General features: G+C 43.6%; 1 protein-coding gene across 1 annotated transcript in view; it reads right to left on the bottom strand.

Moving 5' to 3' along the window:
• Nucleotides 1-17,551, bottom strand: part of cacna2d1a (calcium channel, voltage-dependent, alpha 2/delta subunit 1a) — a 205,242-nt gene that overhangs the window by 107,183 nt on the left and 80,508 nt on the right. The window contains exons 4-5 of the mRNA XM_083658048.1: nt 10,182-10,241; nt 746-781 (exon numbers count right to left, since the gene is read on the bottom strand). Of these exons, the coding sequence (XP_083514174.1) occupies nt 746-781; nt 10,182-10,241 (96 nt within the window). The remainder of the gene's footprint in view (nt 1-745; nt 782-10,181; nt 10,242-17,551) is intronic.

Below are 17,551 nucleotides of genomic sequence, written 5' to 3' on the forward strand. Positions count from 1 at the left end.
AGTATTCATTGGCCTGTCACTTCTGATGGAGAGATGGGGAGAGAAGGAGGAGAGGAATAAAGAGAGTGAAAAATGGAGAAAGAGAATGTGATTTTTGGGGGCATCCAGAGGAAGAGGAGAGAGGAGAGGGCCTGTCAGTCAAATGCAGAGTGACATTAGTGTGCTGTGTGTGTGTGTGTGTGTGTGTGTGTGTGTGTGTGTGTGTGTGTGTGTGTGTGTGTGTGTGTGTGTGTGTGTGTGTGTGTGTGTGTGTGTGTGTGTGTGTGTGTGTGTGACTCTGCCCCACTGGGACAGAGGAGGGGAATTAGATGCTGATCCCTGTTTATCAGAGCAGACAGATGAATTTGGAGGCCAGGGGAGGCATTCAGTCTCACGCATACACAAGTGTTTCCCAGCCAGAGGCCCATGCATAAAAGAAGACCCCTGCATGCACACAAGGGGTCCTGATCACAGCATGGATAATAGTGATAATAACTGCTCATGTCTGCACGCACACATACTGTACAGTAAATACAGATGAAGCCTTATGTAATGACTTCTTGTGCCTTTCTTACTGAACTTACAGTACCATGGTGGTTCAGTTAAGGTATATGGGTGATTCTCCCAATCTCCCATGGCTATCAGTAACCTTTACTCTCGGATGTGTTGCCATGGTAATAATGACTGCAGAGCTGGGGAGGGTATTGTCAAACATATGGATCTCAAAACCCAACATGGAAAACGGTGGCATCGAAAGTGTACTCACGTCTTCTTTGGCATTGAAGTAAACAGTTTTGTCCATCTGCAAGGAATAGAGAGATTGAAAGAAAAAGAGAGGATCAGCAACAACGAATCGATAAAGAGAGGAAATACACATGCATTTTAAAATACAGAGGAACGTGTTCAGAGAGGTGAGTGTTGAAGTCTCTCTGCCTCTGTAACCAAATGTGTGCCAGCTTTCTGTCCCTTTCTTTACCTCTGTACTTTATAATAACTGTCTAAATAAAGAATATGACTTATGCTAAAGATGAGTGGGCTGCAGGGTGGGAATTTCGTCATTTTAGGGGCAAGACCATCTGGCCTTCGGCATCGATTTTCTTTTTTAAGGCACAAGCCATATGCCAGGGCACAAAGGCAATTGCTCTATTGACATCGTGAAGAGCGATTTTTCATTAATGTGTGTTAAAATGAGCCAATGACACATCCTTTGCATAGGGCAGGCTACATTAAACTGAGACCACTGACACTTTTAAAGCAACTGACAGTAGCAGGCTGGTAGCAGGGCACTGCCAAGGTGGCCTTAGGGATCTCAGGGCATCACGGCCAGAGGGAGGGGCAACGGAGGCCATGGCCTCCATGTAATTCCCACACTGGTGGGCTGCCCAAGAAAGAAAGAAAAAAGACACAACAAAAAGGTTTGAATTTGAATCTAAAATCACAATAAATGGAGCCAAATTCCATGGAGCTAGGAAGCCTATCATGCTTTAGTTTTCTGGGCTACTTTTCTAATATTGCAATATTTGAGTCTGGCTTCATTGCTTTATTCTCAGCGTTTTGTTTTCTGACACTGAGGCTCAGTAAAGGCAAGTAGTGTAGTTTTGCTCTCACACTCCTGGGCCTCCTGTCAGTGAACAGGGCTAACAGGGCACTAACGAGCTAGCCGAGCTGCTGACATATGGTTTCCCCGGGGCAACGGAGCACCACCTGCAAGCCGACAGGACAGAAACTCAAAGAGGTCTGTGACTCCTGCAGCCGCCGCCACTAGTGTTGCTGTAGTTTAAAAACAGTTAGCGCCGGGCCATTTGAAATAACAATTAAGCAGTGTAAACTGTTAGCAATTAAGCAGTGTAAACTGTGACGGGCTTTGGTGTCTGCTCCCTGCTTCGCCACTTTGAGTGTTGGCGAGTAGTTAGCATAAGAGTACAGTAAGCATAAGTCCAAATGTTACTGTAGATGATGTGCACCTTAAGAGGTGATGATCACACTACATGTATAAGATCACACCATCACACCAACTGTGTACAAGAGAGGGGTGTGTGTGTGTGTGTGTGTGTGTGTGTGTGTGTGTGTGTGTGTGTGTGTGTGTGTGCGTGTGTGTGTGTGTGTGTGTGTGTGTGTGTGTGTGTGAGAGAGAGAGAGAGGCAAGGGGGGCAAGCAAGGAGGGATTGTAAAAAAGAAAAATCTAGGGCATGTTGTGTTGTGTGTGTGTTGCATTTGCTCTGCTCTGATCAGGGGGTTCCCTTTGATCTGTGTGTGTGTGTGTGTGTGTGTGTGTGTGTGTGTGTGTGTGTGTGTGTGTGTGTGTGTGTGTGTTGATGCGTGTGTGTGTGTGTGTGTGTGTGTGTGTGTGTGTGTGTGTGTGCGCGTGTGTGTGTGTGTGTGTGTGTGTTTGTGTGTGTGTGTTGATGCGTGTGCGTGCGTGGGTGTGTGTACACTATGACCCCATTAACACCTGGTATTAAATTGTGATCTGTATCTCAATATCTTATCTGGATAAGAACAATGCATGTTAATAAAAGGAGAAGAAAATGTGCTGCTCAGCCTCAGTCTGGACAGTGTGTTCGTATCTCAGCCTCAGTCTGGACAGTGTGTTCGTATCTCAGCCTCAGTCTGGACAGTGTGTTCGTATCTCAGCCTCAGTCTGGACAGTGTGTTCGTATAGCTCTCACTGGGCAGAAAGATAATGAGTCATTCTGATCTCAGCCTCAGTCTGTACAGTGTGTTCAATCTCAGCCTCAGTCTGGACAGTGTGTTTGTATAGCTCTCACTGGGCAGAAAGATAATGAGTCACTCTGATCTCAGCCTCAGTCTGGACAGTGTGTTCAATCTCAGCCTCAGTCTGGACAGTGTGTTCAATCTTAGCCTGTCTGGACAGTGTGTTCTTATCTCAGCCTCAGTCTGGACAGTGTGTTGAATCTCAGTCTCAGTCTGGACAGTGTGTTCTTATCTCAGCCTGTCTGGACAGTGTGTTCTTATCTCAGTCTCAGTCTGGACAGTGTGTTCAATCTCAGCCTCAGTCTGGACAGTGTGTTCTTATCTCAGTCTCAGTCTGGACAGTGTGTTCAATCTCAGTCTCAGTCTGGACAGTGTGTTCAATCTCAGTCTCAGTCTGGACAGTGTGTTCAATCTCAGTCTCAGTCTGGACAGTGTGTTCTTATCTCAGCCTGTCTGGACAGTGTGTTCAATCTCAGCCTCAGTCTGGACAGTGTGTTCTTATCTCAGTCTCAGTCTGGACAGTGTGTTCTTATCTCAGCCTCAGTCTGGACAGTGTGTTCTTATCTCAGCCTCAGTCTGGACAGTGTGTTCTTATCTCAGCCTCAGTCTGGACAGTGTGTTCTTATCTCAGTCTCAGTCTGGACAGTGTGTTCTTATCTCAGCCTCAGTCTGGACAGTGTGTTCTTATCTCAGCCTCAGTCTGGACAGTGTGTTCTTATCTCAGCCTCAGTCTGGACAGTGTGTTCTTATCTCAGTCTCAGTCTGGACAGTGTGTTCTTATCTCAGCCTCAGTCTGGACAGTGTGTTCAATCTCAGCCTCAGTCTGGACAGTGTGTTCTTATCTCAGTCTCAGTCTGGACAGTGTGTTCTTATCTCAGCCTCAGTCTGGACAGTGTGTTCTTATCTCAGCCTCAGTCTGGACAGTGTGTTCATATCTCAGCCTCAGTCTGGACAGTGTGTTCATATCTCAGTCTCAGTCTGGACAGTGTGTTCATATCTCAGTCTCAGTCTGGACAGTGTGTTCATATCTCAGTCTCAGTCTGGACAGTGTGTTCTTATCTCAGCCTGTCTGGACAGTGTGTTCAATCTCAGCCTCAGTCTGGACAGTGTGTTCTTATCTCAGTCTCAGTCTGGACAGTGTGTTCTTATCTCAGCCTCAGTCTGGACAGTGTGTTCATATCTCAGTCTCAGTCTGGACAGTGTGTTCAATCTCAGCCTCAGTCTGGACAGTGTGTTCTTATCTCAGTCTCAGTCTGGACAGTGTGTTCTTATCTCAGTCTCAGTCTGGACAGTGTGTTCTTATCTCAGTCTCAGTCTGGACAGTGTGTTCTTATCTCAGCCTCAGTCTGGACAGTGTGTTCTTATCTCAGTCTCAGTCTGGACAGTGTGTTCTTATCTCAGTCTCAGTCTGGACAGTGTGTTCTTATCTCAGTCTCAGTCTGGACAGTGTGTTCTTATCTCAGTCTCAGTCTGGACAGTGTGTTCATATCTCAGTCTCAGTCTGGACAGTGTGTTCATATCTCAGTCTCAGTCTGGACAGTGTGTTCTTATCTCAGTCTCAGTCTGGACAGTGTGTTCTTATCTCAGTCTCAGTCTGGACAGTGTGTTCAATCTCAGCCTCAGTCTGGACAGTGTGTTCAATCTCAGTCTCAGTCTGGACAGTGTGTTCAATCTCAGCCTCAGTCTGGACAGTGTGTTTGTAGCTCTCACTGGGCAGAAACGTAATTAGTCACTCTGAAGTTTGCCAGCCACTCCAGGACTCCAGCACGATCTGCTCCCATCACACATTGCTCTTTTAACCACAGTGAAGGAGTCACTGAAGTAACCATACAGCAGCTGCAAACTGTGCTTAGGCAAAAAACACCCGTTGTTGTTTCTGTTGTCACGTTTCTTTCTGCCCACCTACTCTGATCTGATCACAATGTGAACAGAATTCAGACAGAAAGAGCACAGCTAAATACTAGGTATAAGCATAAAGGACATGTTAGGATCGATAATTATCCGGATACAGATATTATCACATTTTAATAACAGGTGTAAATGGGGCCCCAGTCATTATGCAACACTGAACAAAGACACATCTGTGTGTGGTGCCATAGTAGAAGTCATTGAGTTTAAGTGCTTTAAGTCAGCAGGGAGAAGTGCCCAGTAGCACTGTCCCAGTTATCAAAGGTGACAGGGAACACACACACACACACACACACACACGCACACGTGCGCGACAGAGTTTCCGTTTCCACATTTTGCTAAATGTTCTTGTCGCTGCTTCAGAATTTTATGAAATATCATAAAAGACATTATCAATAGTAATATCTCAAATCAGATATTGTTGGTTTCTCTCAATCACACACCCCACTCACTTTTGTTATTGTCTCTATTTGTAGGTGAAAACGACATAGACTTACAGTACATAGACTTACATAGACTGTAGATGGATGTAGCCACCGTGACCTCACCCATTGGTTTGAGGACTCCCGTTTTGAAACCTCTGGTTTCTCATCCTGACCATTAGCATATTGATTATTTGGACCCAGAAATGATGTAAATTTGGGCGAGCAGAGCCACAGTGCTACCTGCTATTGGTCCGTGATCGGCGAGCTGCGTGATCAATGGACACACAACCTGTCAATCTTGCCCAAAACATTGTTTTTTTAATCATCTATTTTACTCTAAATGGGATATATAAAAAAGTGATATAAAAATTCACCCCTGTTACACTGTACAGTTGGTGTAACCGAATGACTGTGAGGATTAGTGAGTCCCCAGTGGTAGCGAGTAGGTTGGTGAAACTCACTCCTCAGTATAAAGGCCAGTTTACCAGCTCCTCTAAGGCAGCTTAGCTCTCCTGGCTGCTGCCAGTGCTGTCTGTCAACCCAATGCAGGTGGTGAAATAAGCTATAGGCTATGAGATCAAAAGCAGGCTGTAAACATGTTCATTTCTGCTGTAAAACAGTAGGTCCATCACCCCCCCCCCCCCCCTTGAGTGCAAAAAAAAGAAGAAGACAATAATCCTGGAGGAAACACTGCACACACGCACACGAACGCACACACACACGAACGCACACACACACACACACACACACACACACACACACACACACACACACACACACACACACACGAACGCACACACACACACACACACACACACACACACACACACACGAACGCACACACACACACACACACACACACACACACACACACACCTACACGCACGCACACACACACACACACACACACACACACACACACACACACACACACACACACACACACACACACACACACACAGAAAGGATGCACCAAATAGTATTTCCAGAAATTGTGGTTCACTAAAGATGCAGATCCATTAATTGGACTGTGTACATCAAGCTACTGTAAACTTCAGCAAACACACAAACACGCACACCTCATCAGGACTACACACATGATGAACACTGATGTGTAGTTAATGTGGAAACACGCAGACACGCACACCTCATCAGGACTACACACATGATGAACACTGATGTGTAGTAATGTGGAAACACGCAGACACACACACCTCATCAGGACTACACACATGATGAACACTGATGTGTAGTAATGTGGAAACACGCAGACACACACACCTCATCAGGACTACACACATGATGAACACTGATGTGTAGTAATGTGGAAACACGCAGACACACACACCTCATCAGGACTACACACATGATGAACACTGATGTGTAGTAATGTGGAAACACGCAGACACACACACCTCATCAGGACTACACACATGATGAACACTGATGTGTAGTAATGTGGAAACACGCAGACACGCACACCTCATCAGGACTACACACATGATGAACACTGATGTGTAGTAATGTGGAAACACGCAGACACACACACCTCATCAGGACTACACACATGATGAACGCACACCTCATCAGGACTACACACATGATGAACACTGATGTGTAGTAATGTGGAGTGCACAGAGACAGAGCCGGTGACATTCTGTACACACACTTTGTGCGCGGGCGGCGCTGACGAGGGTACAACAGGTTCATGCAGGGCTAAGCTGAAAGCAAGAGGCTGACCTGAAGGCGTCTGAAGTTACACTACAGCTGTGGGAAGGCTTAGAAGGCCATGGAGTTCTCTATCTGACACACCCACTGTCACTGCCATCATGCAGAGCCAAGAGACTCTCGCTCTCTCAGTCTCAACCTGATAGGTGACAAAGCCTGAGGAAGCCCCAGCTCAGACGAAATTTGAATTTGTGAAGCTGTGGAAGGCCTCCATATAGCCAATCGGGAAAGGGGGAGGGGCTTGAATGACATCACCAATCGCTAGGACACTTCACTTTACTCTATAGTTTCAGTGCAGGGAGAGGCTGAATTATGCAGTTACACTAGAATGAAAGCAAACACATTACTTTTGCTCCAAACGGCCTGAAAAGGCTTTTCCTGTAGTTTCAGTGCTCTGAGAGGCTGATTTAGACAGTTACTCTATAGTTTCAGTGCAGTGACAGGCTGAATTAGGCAGTTACACTACAATGAAGACAAGCACATTACTTTTGCTCCAAACGGCCTGAAAAGGCTTTTCCTGTAGTTTCAGTGCATAGAATATAAGGGACAATGCGTTTCAATTCAACTTCAGGATCACAGTGTTTCCCATACCATTGCCTTGGTCCTGTAATTCTCACACTATAGCCATTTCAACAAACCCAAGCAAAAAAACAATCTATTAATCTATGAAGTTATAGGCCAATTTGTTTTTAGGGTGGATTTAGGGTGGATTTTTCCTTTAAAGAGCATGGTGCAGGTTAGAGACCACTTTGCATTAATATGTGGGACTTTTATGTAGCAATTAGGGTTTTCTTTTGTTTTCCCCCCACACATAGCTGGATCTAGACTGTTTTTTGTGAAGCATCTCACACGCGCACATAACAACCCACATAAACCTGTGACATCTTTAATAAACAATAACAATAAATGTGCCCTCGGATCATTACCTCCGTACGCCGTCCATCTGTCCGTCCGTCTCCGACGATATACTTATTTACTTACTTACCCTGAGACCATTCTGGAGCCGGCTTACATCAGCTGAGATGGTTGGTCGGCATGGTTCTCCAAAATTATATTTCCAAATAGGTGTTATTTTGAAAAACCGATTGCATATTGGGGGTCATCTAGTTTTAGTACTAGTTATGTTTGACTACTGAAACTATTCATTCTTAAAACTTTATAAAGTGCCATATAGATAGAGCCCAAACAAACGAAAATGAAATAGTTGCCTAGTGGGGAAAACATGGCGGCGCAGAGTTTTCTCTGCTGCTTCAGTGCCGAAATGCATTCTGGGCAGTGTTGAATTATTGTACCAGAGGGTCAAAATGATCATTGTTGGAGGTCAATTATCATACAAATACAATAATTATCATTCAAAAATGATAATTATCGTACGTCTGGTGTTTTGGAAAGTTTTCTGCTGCACACATTGACTGTATATTATTATTATTACACTAAGTACGTAGCCTGAGTGACATCATAGGTGTTATCTGGCTTTTTTTAGCATGTGCATTATACGGTAATGCCACCTTTTTCTCTAAATTCATTTCATTTTACCTGCACCACACTCTTTAAACTACCCAGCTAGAACAGTGGATAGTCTACCTATGATCATCAATAACTTGTCATTTTTCCTGGCATAGGACTTTTGAAATTTACCTAACATGATCTTTCCTCCTGAACATGGCTGTGTGCACCTGTGAGTATTCAGAGCCGTATCCACACATGACACCTACTGTACATGTATGCCACTCTGAAATGCTGGAGAGAGATTTTATTGGCTCAGGTATTGCAGAAATCCCATTAAAATTGATGAAAAATAATAATTACCATCGCTAGCCAAGCGAGCCAACTGAACATCAAACTCAAGACTACAAGCGACTAATACAGTGGATAAATGAATGAGTATCCCCTGAGAGGCATTTCCTTCCCCATATTCTGAGAGCAAGGGAGCATACAGGAAGTTGAATTATGGGAATTTTTTAATGAAAAAGAATCATTAAGGGTTGGGTAACCACATTGAAGATTTTTGCTAATAGGCTAAATGGTGAATCTGAATTTCTCTGAAGTTCTCCCACCACAGAATGTACACCCAATGCCATTTGTCATTTGTTAAATAGCTGCCAAAAGTGTGAGGCTTTCCTCATTACAAAGTAGAGGAAGGGAATTTGCAATTTGCATTCATTATGAAAAGGCCAGGGCTAGAGCATGGCATAGCGGGCTATAAAAAGCTGAAATATTGCATTGTAATTCACAGCGAAACTGCCATTGTGAAGAGAGGGGCATGATAATAATAATAATAATAATAATAATAATAATAATAATAACAGCCATTTAAAAGATGAGATAGAGTTTGCAGCCATGATCTCCTCAGGCAAGTCGTTCCAAAGTTGACTGTAGCAGCCCTGACAGCAAAGGATCATCCCTGTGTCACATTATTCCTTGTGTCGGACTTTTGATTTGACCCAACATTATCTTTTCTCCTGAACATGTCTGTGTGCACCTGTGAGTATTCAGAGCCCTCCACACACGACACCTATGCCACTCTAAAATGCTGGAGAGATATTTAAGGTCCAGATTGGAACAACAAGTAACGATGCATCCGATGATCTCAGGGAGTGGGAAGGGACATAGGGCAATAGGACATCTGATAGAGATAGTTTGGGGGCAAGGCCTCTCTGGTCTTTGTAAGTAATCAATAAAATCTTAAAAGCAATTCTAAAAGCAACAGGCAGCAGTGTAGATCGGTGTGGATCGGTGAAATGTGATCATGTTTCCTAGGCCGAGTTAAAAACCTGGCAGTGGAGTTTTGGATGAGCTGGAGGCGGGAGAGGGATTTTTCGCTGATGCCAGAGAGCAGGGAGTTACAGTAGCCCAATCGACTGGTTATGAACGCGTGAAATGACAGTTTCCATTTTGGCAGCAAAAAATGGTCTAATCCTTGAAATGATGGCTTTTACTGGCATTACTCTACATTCACTGGACCAGCACTCTGGCAAAGTAATTGAATGAGTAAAATAATAGTGGGTTCATAGTACATTCACTTCTAATCTATTCTCGATATTCTGAGAGAGGATAATTTAATGGAGGAAATCCGAAAGTGAGCAGTGTGTGTATGCGTGTGTGTGTGTGTGTGTGTGTGTGTGTGTGTGTGTGTGTGTGCATCAGTTGTACTGTATGTCCATGTGTGTCTGTGAGTTCATCACAAGCGTGTCTGCTTGTTTCAGCCTATTATGTAGAATAATGAAATTCAATCTTATCTAAAGTCATTATGGTGCTATTGTCATTGTAATGAGATTTGCCATCCAATCATGACAATCATATTGGATCATGAATAACATGTGTCTCCCCTCTTTTCTCGTATGGAGATCACGACAGCGCTTGATTTGTCTGTAATGCAGCCAGGATTCCTGAAGGTATCAGATGTGGCTTCAGCCTCTCGCTCACCTCATAGTCGTCGCTCCACTGGTGCTCCATCTGAAACCTCTCTGCTTCTGTTGCCAGTCTCTGAAAGAGGAGGGGGAGGCAGAGAAACACAGAATATCAGTCCATCTTTAAAACAACTTTAGACTTCCAGCTTTGCATGATCAGCATTAGCCTCAGCTGAATTGGCGCAAGAACAAGATCACGATAATGCGACAAATCCATCTTGCCACGCTTCAAACTATTGGTTTGAATCCGAACCACTCGACCAATCAGCATCCAAGGAAGGAGGGGGCGGACCTAAGTGGTTGAAGTTGGATGTTAGCCCATGACAGACGGCGATAGACAGATGGTTCAGCCAATCACCTTCCAAGTATTTTTTGGAAAGTGCCCGCCCTTTTTTTTTATATTATTTATTATTATTACTTAGTTGTTCTGATTTCACCCCCCATTTTCTCCCCAATTGTACTCAGCCAATTACACCTGCTGCCCCGGTCACTACCCCCTCTGCCGATCTGGAGGGAGCGGTAGACACACACATGCTTCCTCCAATACATGTGCAGCCGCTTCTTTTCACCTGACGGCAGGGAGCTTCACCGGCAGGACGTAGCACATGGGAGGATCACGCCAGTTCCCTTCCGCCCTGAACAGGCATGTGCCCGCCCTTTTTAACCGGTTTCCAAGATCAAGTTCCCAGATGGTGCTGTGAAACAAACCATCTGACTGGCAGCATCAGGTTAGACATTTCCATTCCATCCCTGGTGATAACTTAGGACAAAGCCATGCCACCAGAAATGACAGCAGATCATATATCAGCCTTACATGCTAATTCACGACATCTAACCCTATGGCAGCTCAATGAGGGTGCTCACTGCTCATACAGGAATAGGTTTTTCAAGGGAAACACCTCATTTCCTCTCAGCACCTGCAAGTATGAATTAGGGCTAACTGTGACACAATGTTGTGCTAAAATTAGACAGCCACCTACTCCATCTTGTCCCAGATCTAGTCCTAATGACTAGGTTAATGGGTTTATAATGGGGCCCCAGCTTTTAATCTGTACCTGGTCCAGAAACACACTGTACTATTAATTTCCCCTGGGAAATATCAAATCCAATTCTTCCTGCTTGCATGTATGGCAGTAAGCGTCTCAAGTCACACAGAAAGAGAGGAGATTTGACGGGGGCAAGGGAGGGCGGTGATTTTTTTATTATTATTATTGAATCAATTCTACTGTGAAATTAAACGAGACAGTCACAAGAATCAGAGAGGCAGAACAAAGTCTGTTCATGGGCGCAAAAGCAGAGCTTAGCAAAGGTACCGCTGTGTGTTTTGATGTTCGAATCACACATTCCATTATATCCCACATCACTAGGCATATGGGTAACAATATGCCTAAAATCTTAGACCTGTTGTACTGATATTGTTGCAGATACACAATAAGATCACACATCATTAATTTGATTAGCTAATCAGAGTAAGAACACTCAGTTCTGTCACAGTGCTTTGCAAGCATGTCCTTTATTTCTGGAAGGAGCAATGTGCTCATGCTAATGTGTTTAGCCCCTCTGGTGCAAGTATCTACCCTTGAGCTTCTTGTGGGACATAGATGGCCAAATCTCTGCTTTTGCTAATTGATGGAGCATTATGAAGGTCTCTAGAGATGCAGAGAGGGGATGTCATTCAGCAGTGTGTATATGTGCACAAACTCAACTATTGATGCTTGTTCCTTGGCAAAAGGCGGCATCACAATGCAAAGTTAAATGGGAATATGAAAGAACGCTCTGCTGGTTGAAAATGGGAGATTCCCTATACGAGGAATCAGCATGACGTCACAACGACAACAAACACCTGCCTTCCGGGAGTCTCTCCCGGGTGTTACACGCAAATCCACCCCCATGCGCGTTCCCCCTATGTAAATACATGCACTCGCACTAGGCGCCGGAACCGAACATAGCTAGCTGTTAGCTGGAACCGAACATAGCTAGCTGTTAGCTGTGGGCTAACGTTAGTTGTGTGGCAATAAAACACCATTGAATGACCAGTTTGATATAACGGTCATGTTCGAGTCATGCTCTTTCCATAAGCCCACCAGCTTTGATATCTGTTGGCTAGTTGTTGATATTTATAACAATATTGTGGCTCTAAAATATAATTTGCCATCTATGCGATGAGACTGTCCTGGCCACGACTTCCGTTCCACTCCTCACTCTGCTGCGTGTACTCGAGCTGCGCGTAACCCCTGTTTCCACCCAGTGGCTAGTCGGGTTTCCATCCACCTGTTTTTATGCAAAAAATGTATTTGCGCATAAAATAACTGAGTAGAAACGGTGCAAAATTTGCAAAAACCTCCAAATATCGCAAAAAAGTTTTCACGGTTGAGGGAGGTGGAAAAGTCGGGTGTATCGATAAAAGGAAAATGTGATAAGTGCAGTGGAAACAGATTACCGGTAAGCAATATTCTGCTGTTGTCTCTCCATTCAAAAGCAGTACAATACCCACCGTGGTACATTACATTACATTACGTCATTTGGCAGACGCTTTTATCCAAATCGACTTACAATAACACATTTTTGTCAGCAATAGAGCAATCAACTATGCAACAGTCTATGACAACTACAACATCTGAAGGAATAGTGGTAAAGTTAAGTTAGTATTTTTTTTTTTATTTTTTTTTAGGAGAGAGAAAGACGTAAGTTCAAGAAGGGCCCAGATGGAGCATGAAAAGGTGTGTCTTTAGTCTTTTCCCGAAAGAGGGAATCAGCCGTCCTGACTGAAGGTGGAAGCTCATTCCACCATTGAGGTGCCAGGGACGAGAAGAGTCGCGATCGGGATGAACGACTTTTTAGCCCCCGTGGTAAACAGAAGAAGACTGGGATAATAACTTTAATGCGACTCACTTCTAGAATTGAATGAAATTGTATTCAGTTACTATCTGCTCCGTGGATTCCAACGTCATGCTTGCCGAGTTGAAGAGCGGCACCTGGTAATCCAGAAAGTTTATTTTATGGTCCCTTTGTCTACTTGTAGATCATCAAGAAACTTTAAATGAATAACATTAGATGTGTTTAATAGAGCTGGTCGTTGCCTGCCTGCAAGAGGGCACGTATCGGGTCTAGCAGCAGATCAGCAGCTCAGACAGCCTCAAACACGAGGTGATTGACAGCTCTATAATTTGCATAATAGCAGCGGATGAAAATGCATATTATTTCGCATTTTCTTTTGCCGAAATTCTTTTCTGAAAATTCAATAAAAATGTGCGATAGTGACGCCGTTTGTTTACCAAGATGCTGATCGGCTGATCCCTCGTATAGAAGCTGTTCCCAACAATTCCTCTCAACATCCCCTCAAGCAGATACACATTAGGTCAAGCCCCAGCCGCCCCCCATTTAATAGGATTTGACTGAGCGACTCAATCATCTCAGAGGGTTTTTTGTTGTTGGATATGATTTGCTACAGCATTGTATCTGTTGGTTGAAGGATAACAGTGGGGGGGGAGTGAAAGCTCTGATCATAATCCACATTCTCATAACACTGACTTATTGTCCCAACTTCAAACGAATTAAATAATAGTGTAATGTAACTATCGCCCCATAGGACCACTGGGGGGTCCCGTCACCACACTTTGGGAACCACTTCCTTGTGCATCAAATCATGACAACTGTTCACCGCAACAACAACAAAGATAACATTTATTTTTGTCTATTTTCCTTCCTCCTCCTCCCTCTCCCAAACAGTGGGATGACAACCCATGTCCAAAATCCCTCTCTGCCTAATCAAATGCCACAGAGGTAACACTTTGATAATGAAACCCCTCCTGCAGATCCCACAACTCGTCCTTATGCGGCTGTCTCATTAGGGGGAGTTTTGGCAGCGGTTGTCAGGGACGGTGGGTCCCTGACGAAAGGGGCAAAGGTCAAATGGGACTATGTATGTGTCTTCATGTTTACGCCAAGAGAGAAAGGCTTTAGTGTATTTTGAATGCTAAATGGTGTTCATCTTTGTGTGTGTGTGTGTGTGTGTGTGTGTGTGTGTGTGTGTGTGTGTGTGTGTGTGCGTGTGTGCGTGCGTACATGCGTCCCTGTAAGCATGCACACGTCAGTAGAGGGAACAAAACAACAACACTGAGCTGAATTAAAATGACATTTCTGGTATACAGTACATGGCCAGTTTGCCACGCACCCTCCCACTGCTGAGTACTGAATGTATTATTCAATGTTTGTGAGTCTCCATGCATCAGCGCAGGAGCATCTCTGTTTTGCTGAGGATAATGGGTGGTGACAGTTGGGTCTAGAGTCTAGACCCAACTGTCACCGCCCATAATCTGTCACGGTCTAGACTCTATAGACGGTGGTCTTTTCACTTCGCCACACACTTGCACACAAGTTCAAGTGCCCCTTTGGGCTTGATTACTGTAGATAAACACATTTTGCGATAAACACTTCAGGAGACCATTTGAATTCAGAATATGCATAAAAAATGCTTTAAGCAACAGTTGTAAGTCAGAATGTGTTAGGGGGGAAAAAGAGGCTTCAAATCCGACTGGTTCTTCGACCTTCTACACAAGTCAACTGGTCAGCCAGTGGCTCTCTCCACTCTCTATCTGCTCCCATGGGTATATACTGTCCAGGCAGGTAAGTGTAGGTGCAAAACACATAGTGGAGTGTGTGCTTCAGTTACTTTAATAAACTCTCTAATGCTGTTCTCACAAACACATCCATGTTGATTGACTGGGCGATTGTGGAAGCATCCCGAGTCAATCTTAGCCTGGTTAAACCCATCCTGATAAGATGATCTCAAGTTCTGCTTGGCTCCACGTATCAGAAGGGAACAGAATGTGAGGTCACATGATCAGGATACTTCAGCAGGCTAATAGTCAATCTCAAAGCATTATCAGATGAATGAAATAGAGTGAAAGGTCAAGAGGCTTCTGGCTGATTTGAGCAAGTGTATTCCTGCAGCACCTCATATTGAGTGATGTATTTCTGCAGCACCTCATATTGAGTGATGTATTTCTGTAGCACCTCATATTGAGTGATGTATTTCTGCAGCACCTCATATTGAGTGATGTATTTCTGCAGCACCTCATATTGAGTGGTGTATTTCTGCAGCACCTCATATTGAGTGATGTATTTCTGTAGCACCTCATATTGAGTGATGTATTTCTGTAGCACCTCATATTGAGTGGTGTATTTCTGCAGCACCTCATATTGAGTGATGTATTTCTGTAGCACCTCATATTGAGTGGTGTATTTCTGTAGCACCTCATATTGAGTGATGTATTTCTGCAGCACCTCATATTGAGTGATGTATTTCTGTAGCACCTCATATTGAGTGATGTATTTCTGTAGCACCTCATATTGAGTGATGTATTTCTGTAGCACCTCATATTGAGTGATGTATTTCTGCAGCACCTCATATTGAGTGATGTATTTCTGTAGCACCTCATATTGAGTGATGTATTTCTGTAGCACCTCATATTGAGTGATGTATTTCTGTAGCACCTCATATTGAGTGATGTATTTCTGTAGCACCTCATATTGAGTGATGTATTTCTGTAGCACCTCATATTGAGTGATGTATTTCTGTAGCACCTCATATTGAGTGATGTATTTCTGCAGCACCTCATATTGAGTGATGTATTTCTGTAGCACCTCATATTGAGTGGTGTATTTCTGCAGCACCTCATATTGAGTGATGTATTTCTGTAGCACCTCATATTGAGTGGTGTATTTCTGCAGCACCTCATATTGAGTGGTGTATTTCTGTAGCACCTCATATTGAGTGATGTATTTCTGCAGCACCTCATATTGAGTGATGTATTTCTGTAGCACCTCATATTGAGTGATGTATTTCTGTAGCACCTCATATTGAGTGGTGTATTTCTGCAGCACCTCATATTGAGTGATGTATTTCTGTAGCACCTCATATTGAGTGGTGTATTTCTGCAGCACCTCATATTGAGTGATGTATTTCTGCAGCACCTCATATTGAGTGGTGTATTTCTGCAGCACCTCATATTGAGTGATGTATTTCTGTAGCACCTCATATTGAGTGGTGTATTTCTGCAGCACCTCATATTGAGTGATGTATTTCTGTAGCACCTCATATTGAGTGATGTATTTCTGTAGCACCTCATATTGAGTGATGTATTTCTGTAGCACCTCATATTGAGTGATGTATTTCTGTAGCACCTCATATTGAGTGGTGTATTTCTGTAGCACCTCATATTGAGTGGTGTATTTCTGTAGCACCTCATATTGAGTGATGTATTTCTGCAGCACCTCATATTGAGTGATGTATTTCTGTAGCACCTCATATTGAGTGATGTATTTCTGTAGCACCTCATATTGAGTGATGTATTTCTGCAGCACCTCATATTGAGTGATGTATTTCTGTAGCACCTCATATTGAGTGATGTATTTCTGTAGCACCTCATATTGAGTGGTGTATTTCTGCAGCACCTCATATTGAGTGATGTATTTCTGTAGCACCTCATATTGAGTGATGTATTTCTGCAGCACCTCATATTGAGTGATGTATTTCTGTAGCACCTCATATTGAGTGATGTATTTCTGTAGCACCTCATATTGAGTGATGTATTTCTGTAGCACCTCATATTGAGTGATGTATTTCTGTAGCACCTCATATTGAGTGGTGTATTTCTGCAGCACCTCATATTGAGTGATGTCACTTGAGGTTGGGAGGAGGGAATGCATAAACTGTGAGCGAAGATCTATGGAAAATATTAGCCTTAAATCAGGACTGCCACTTTTCAATCAGCTTTGTATCATTACAACATGGGTATATTCAGATGAACAATGTTTACCTTCCCTCCATGGTGCCTGCACTGAGAAATCCCCCATTCGTCTGCCTCCAGAAACTCCACCCCCGTCACCTGGTATGGTTCATTAACACTCATTAAGCCTCTCAATGTGATTCTCCGTGGATGCGCGCATTAAAAAAATAACGATCTAAAAAAATCTGTAGTTTTGAATAACAGCCCTCAAGCACAACATGTGTTCCATTCCATGATGTGCATCAATTGGAGATGGAAGTACATGTGAATGAAGCCGTGCAGGTTAGACACTGCTCGTTTGCACATACAGTACTACCCACATTGTCATGATACAAAGCTGGTTGAAAATCGGCAAAGCTGTCCTTTAAGTGATTTGATGACTGTTGAAAGAAATTCAGACATAACAAGTGAGATGTTTGGTTGATTTTCAGACAGAGAGCCAGAGTGAACGCAGAAGACAGGATTCCCCACTTGTGATTCCTACAACAATAAGCTCAAAATCAATGAGAGCAGCTTGACAACGTGTTTGAGGGAGGAGCAGAAATCATTTAAAATCAGGAGATGATGTGTGTGTGACATGTATGCAATATTTCAG

Source organism: Poromitra crassiceps (genome assembly GCF_964638095.1).
Source record: "Poromitra crassiceps genome assembly, chromosome: 2".
Classification (NCBI taxonomy): domain Eukaryota; kingdom Metazoa; phylum Chordata; class Actinopteri; order Beryciformes; family Melamphaidae; genus Poromitra; species Poromitra crassiceps.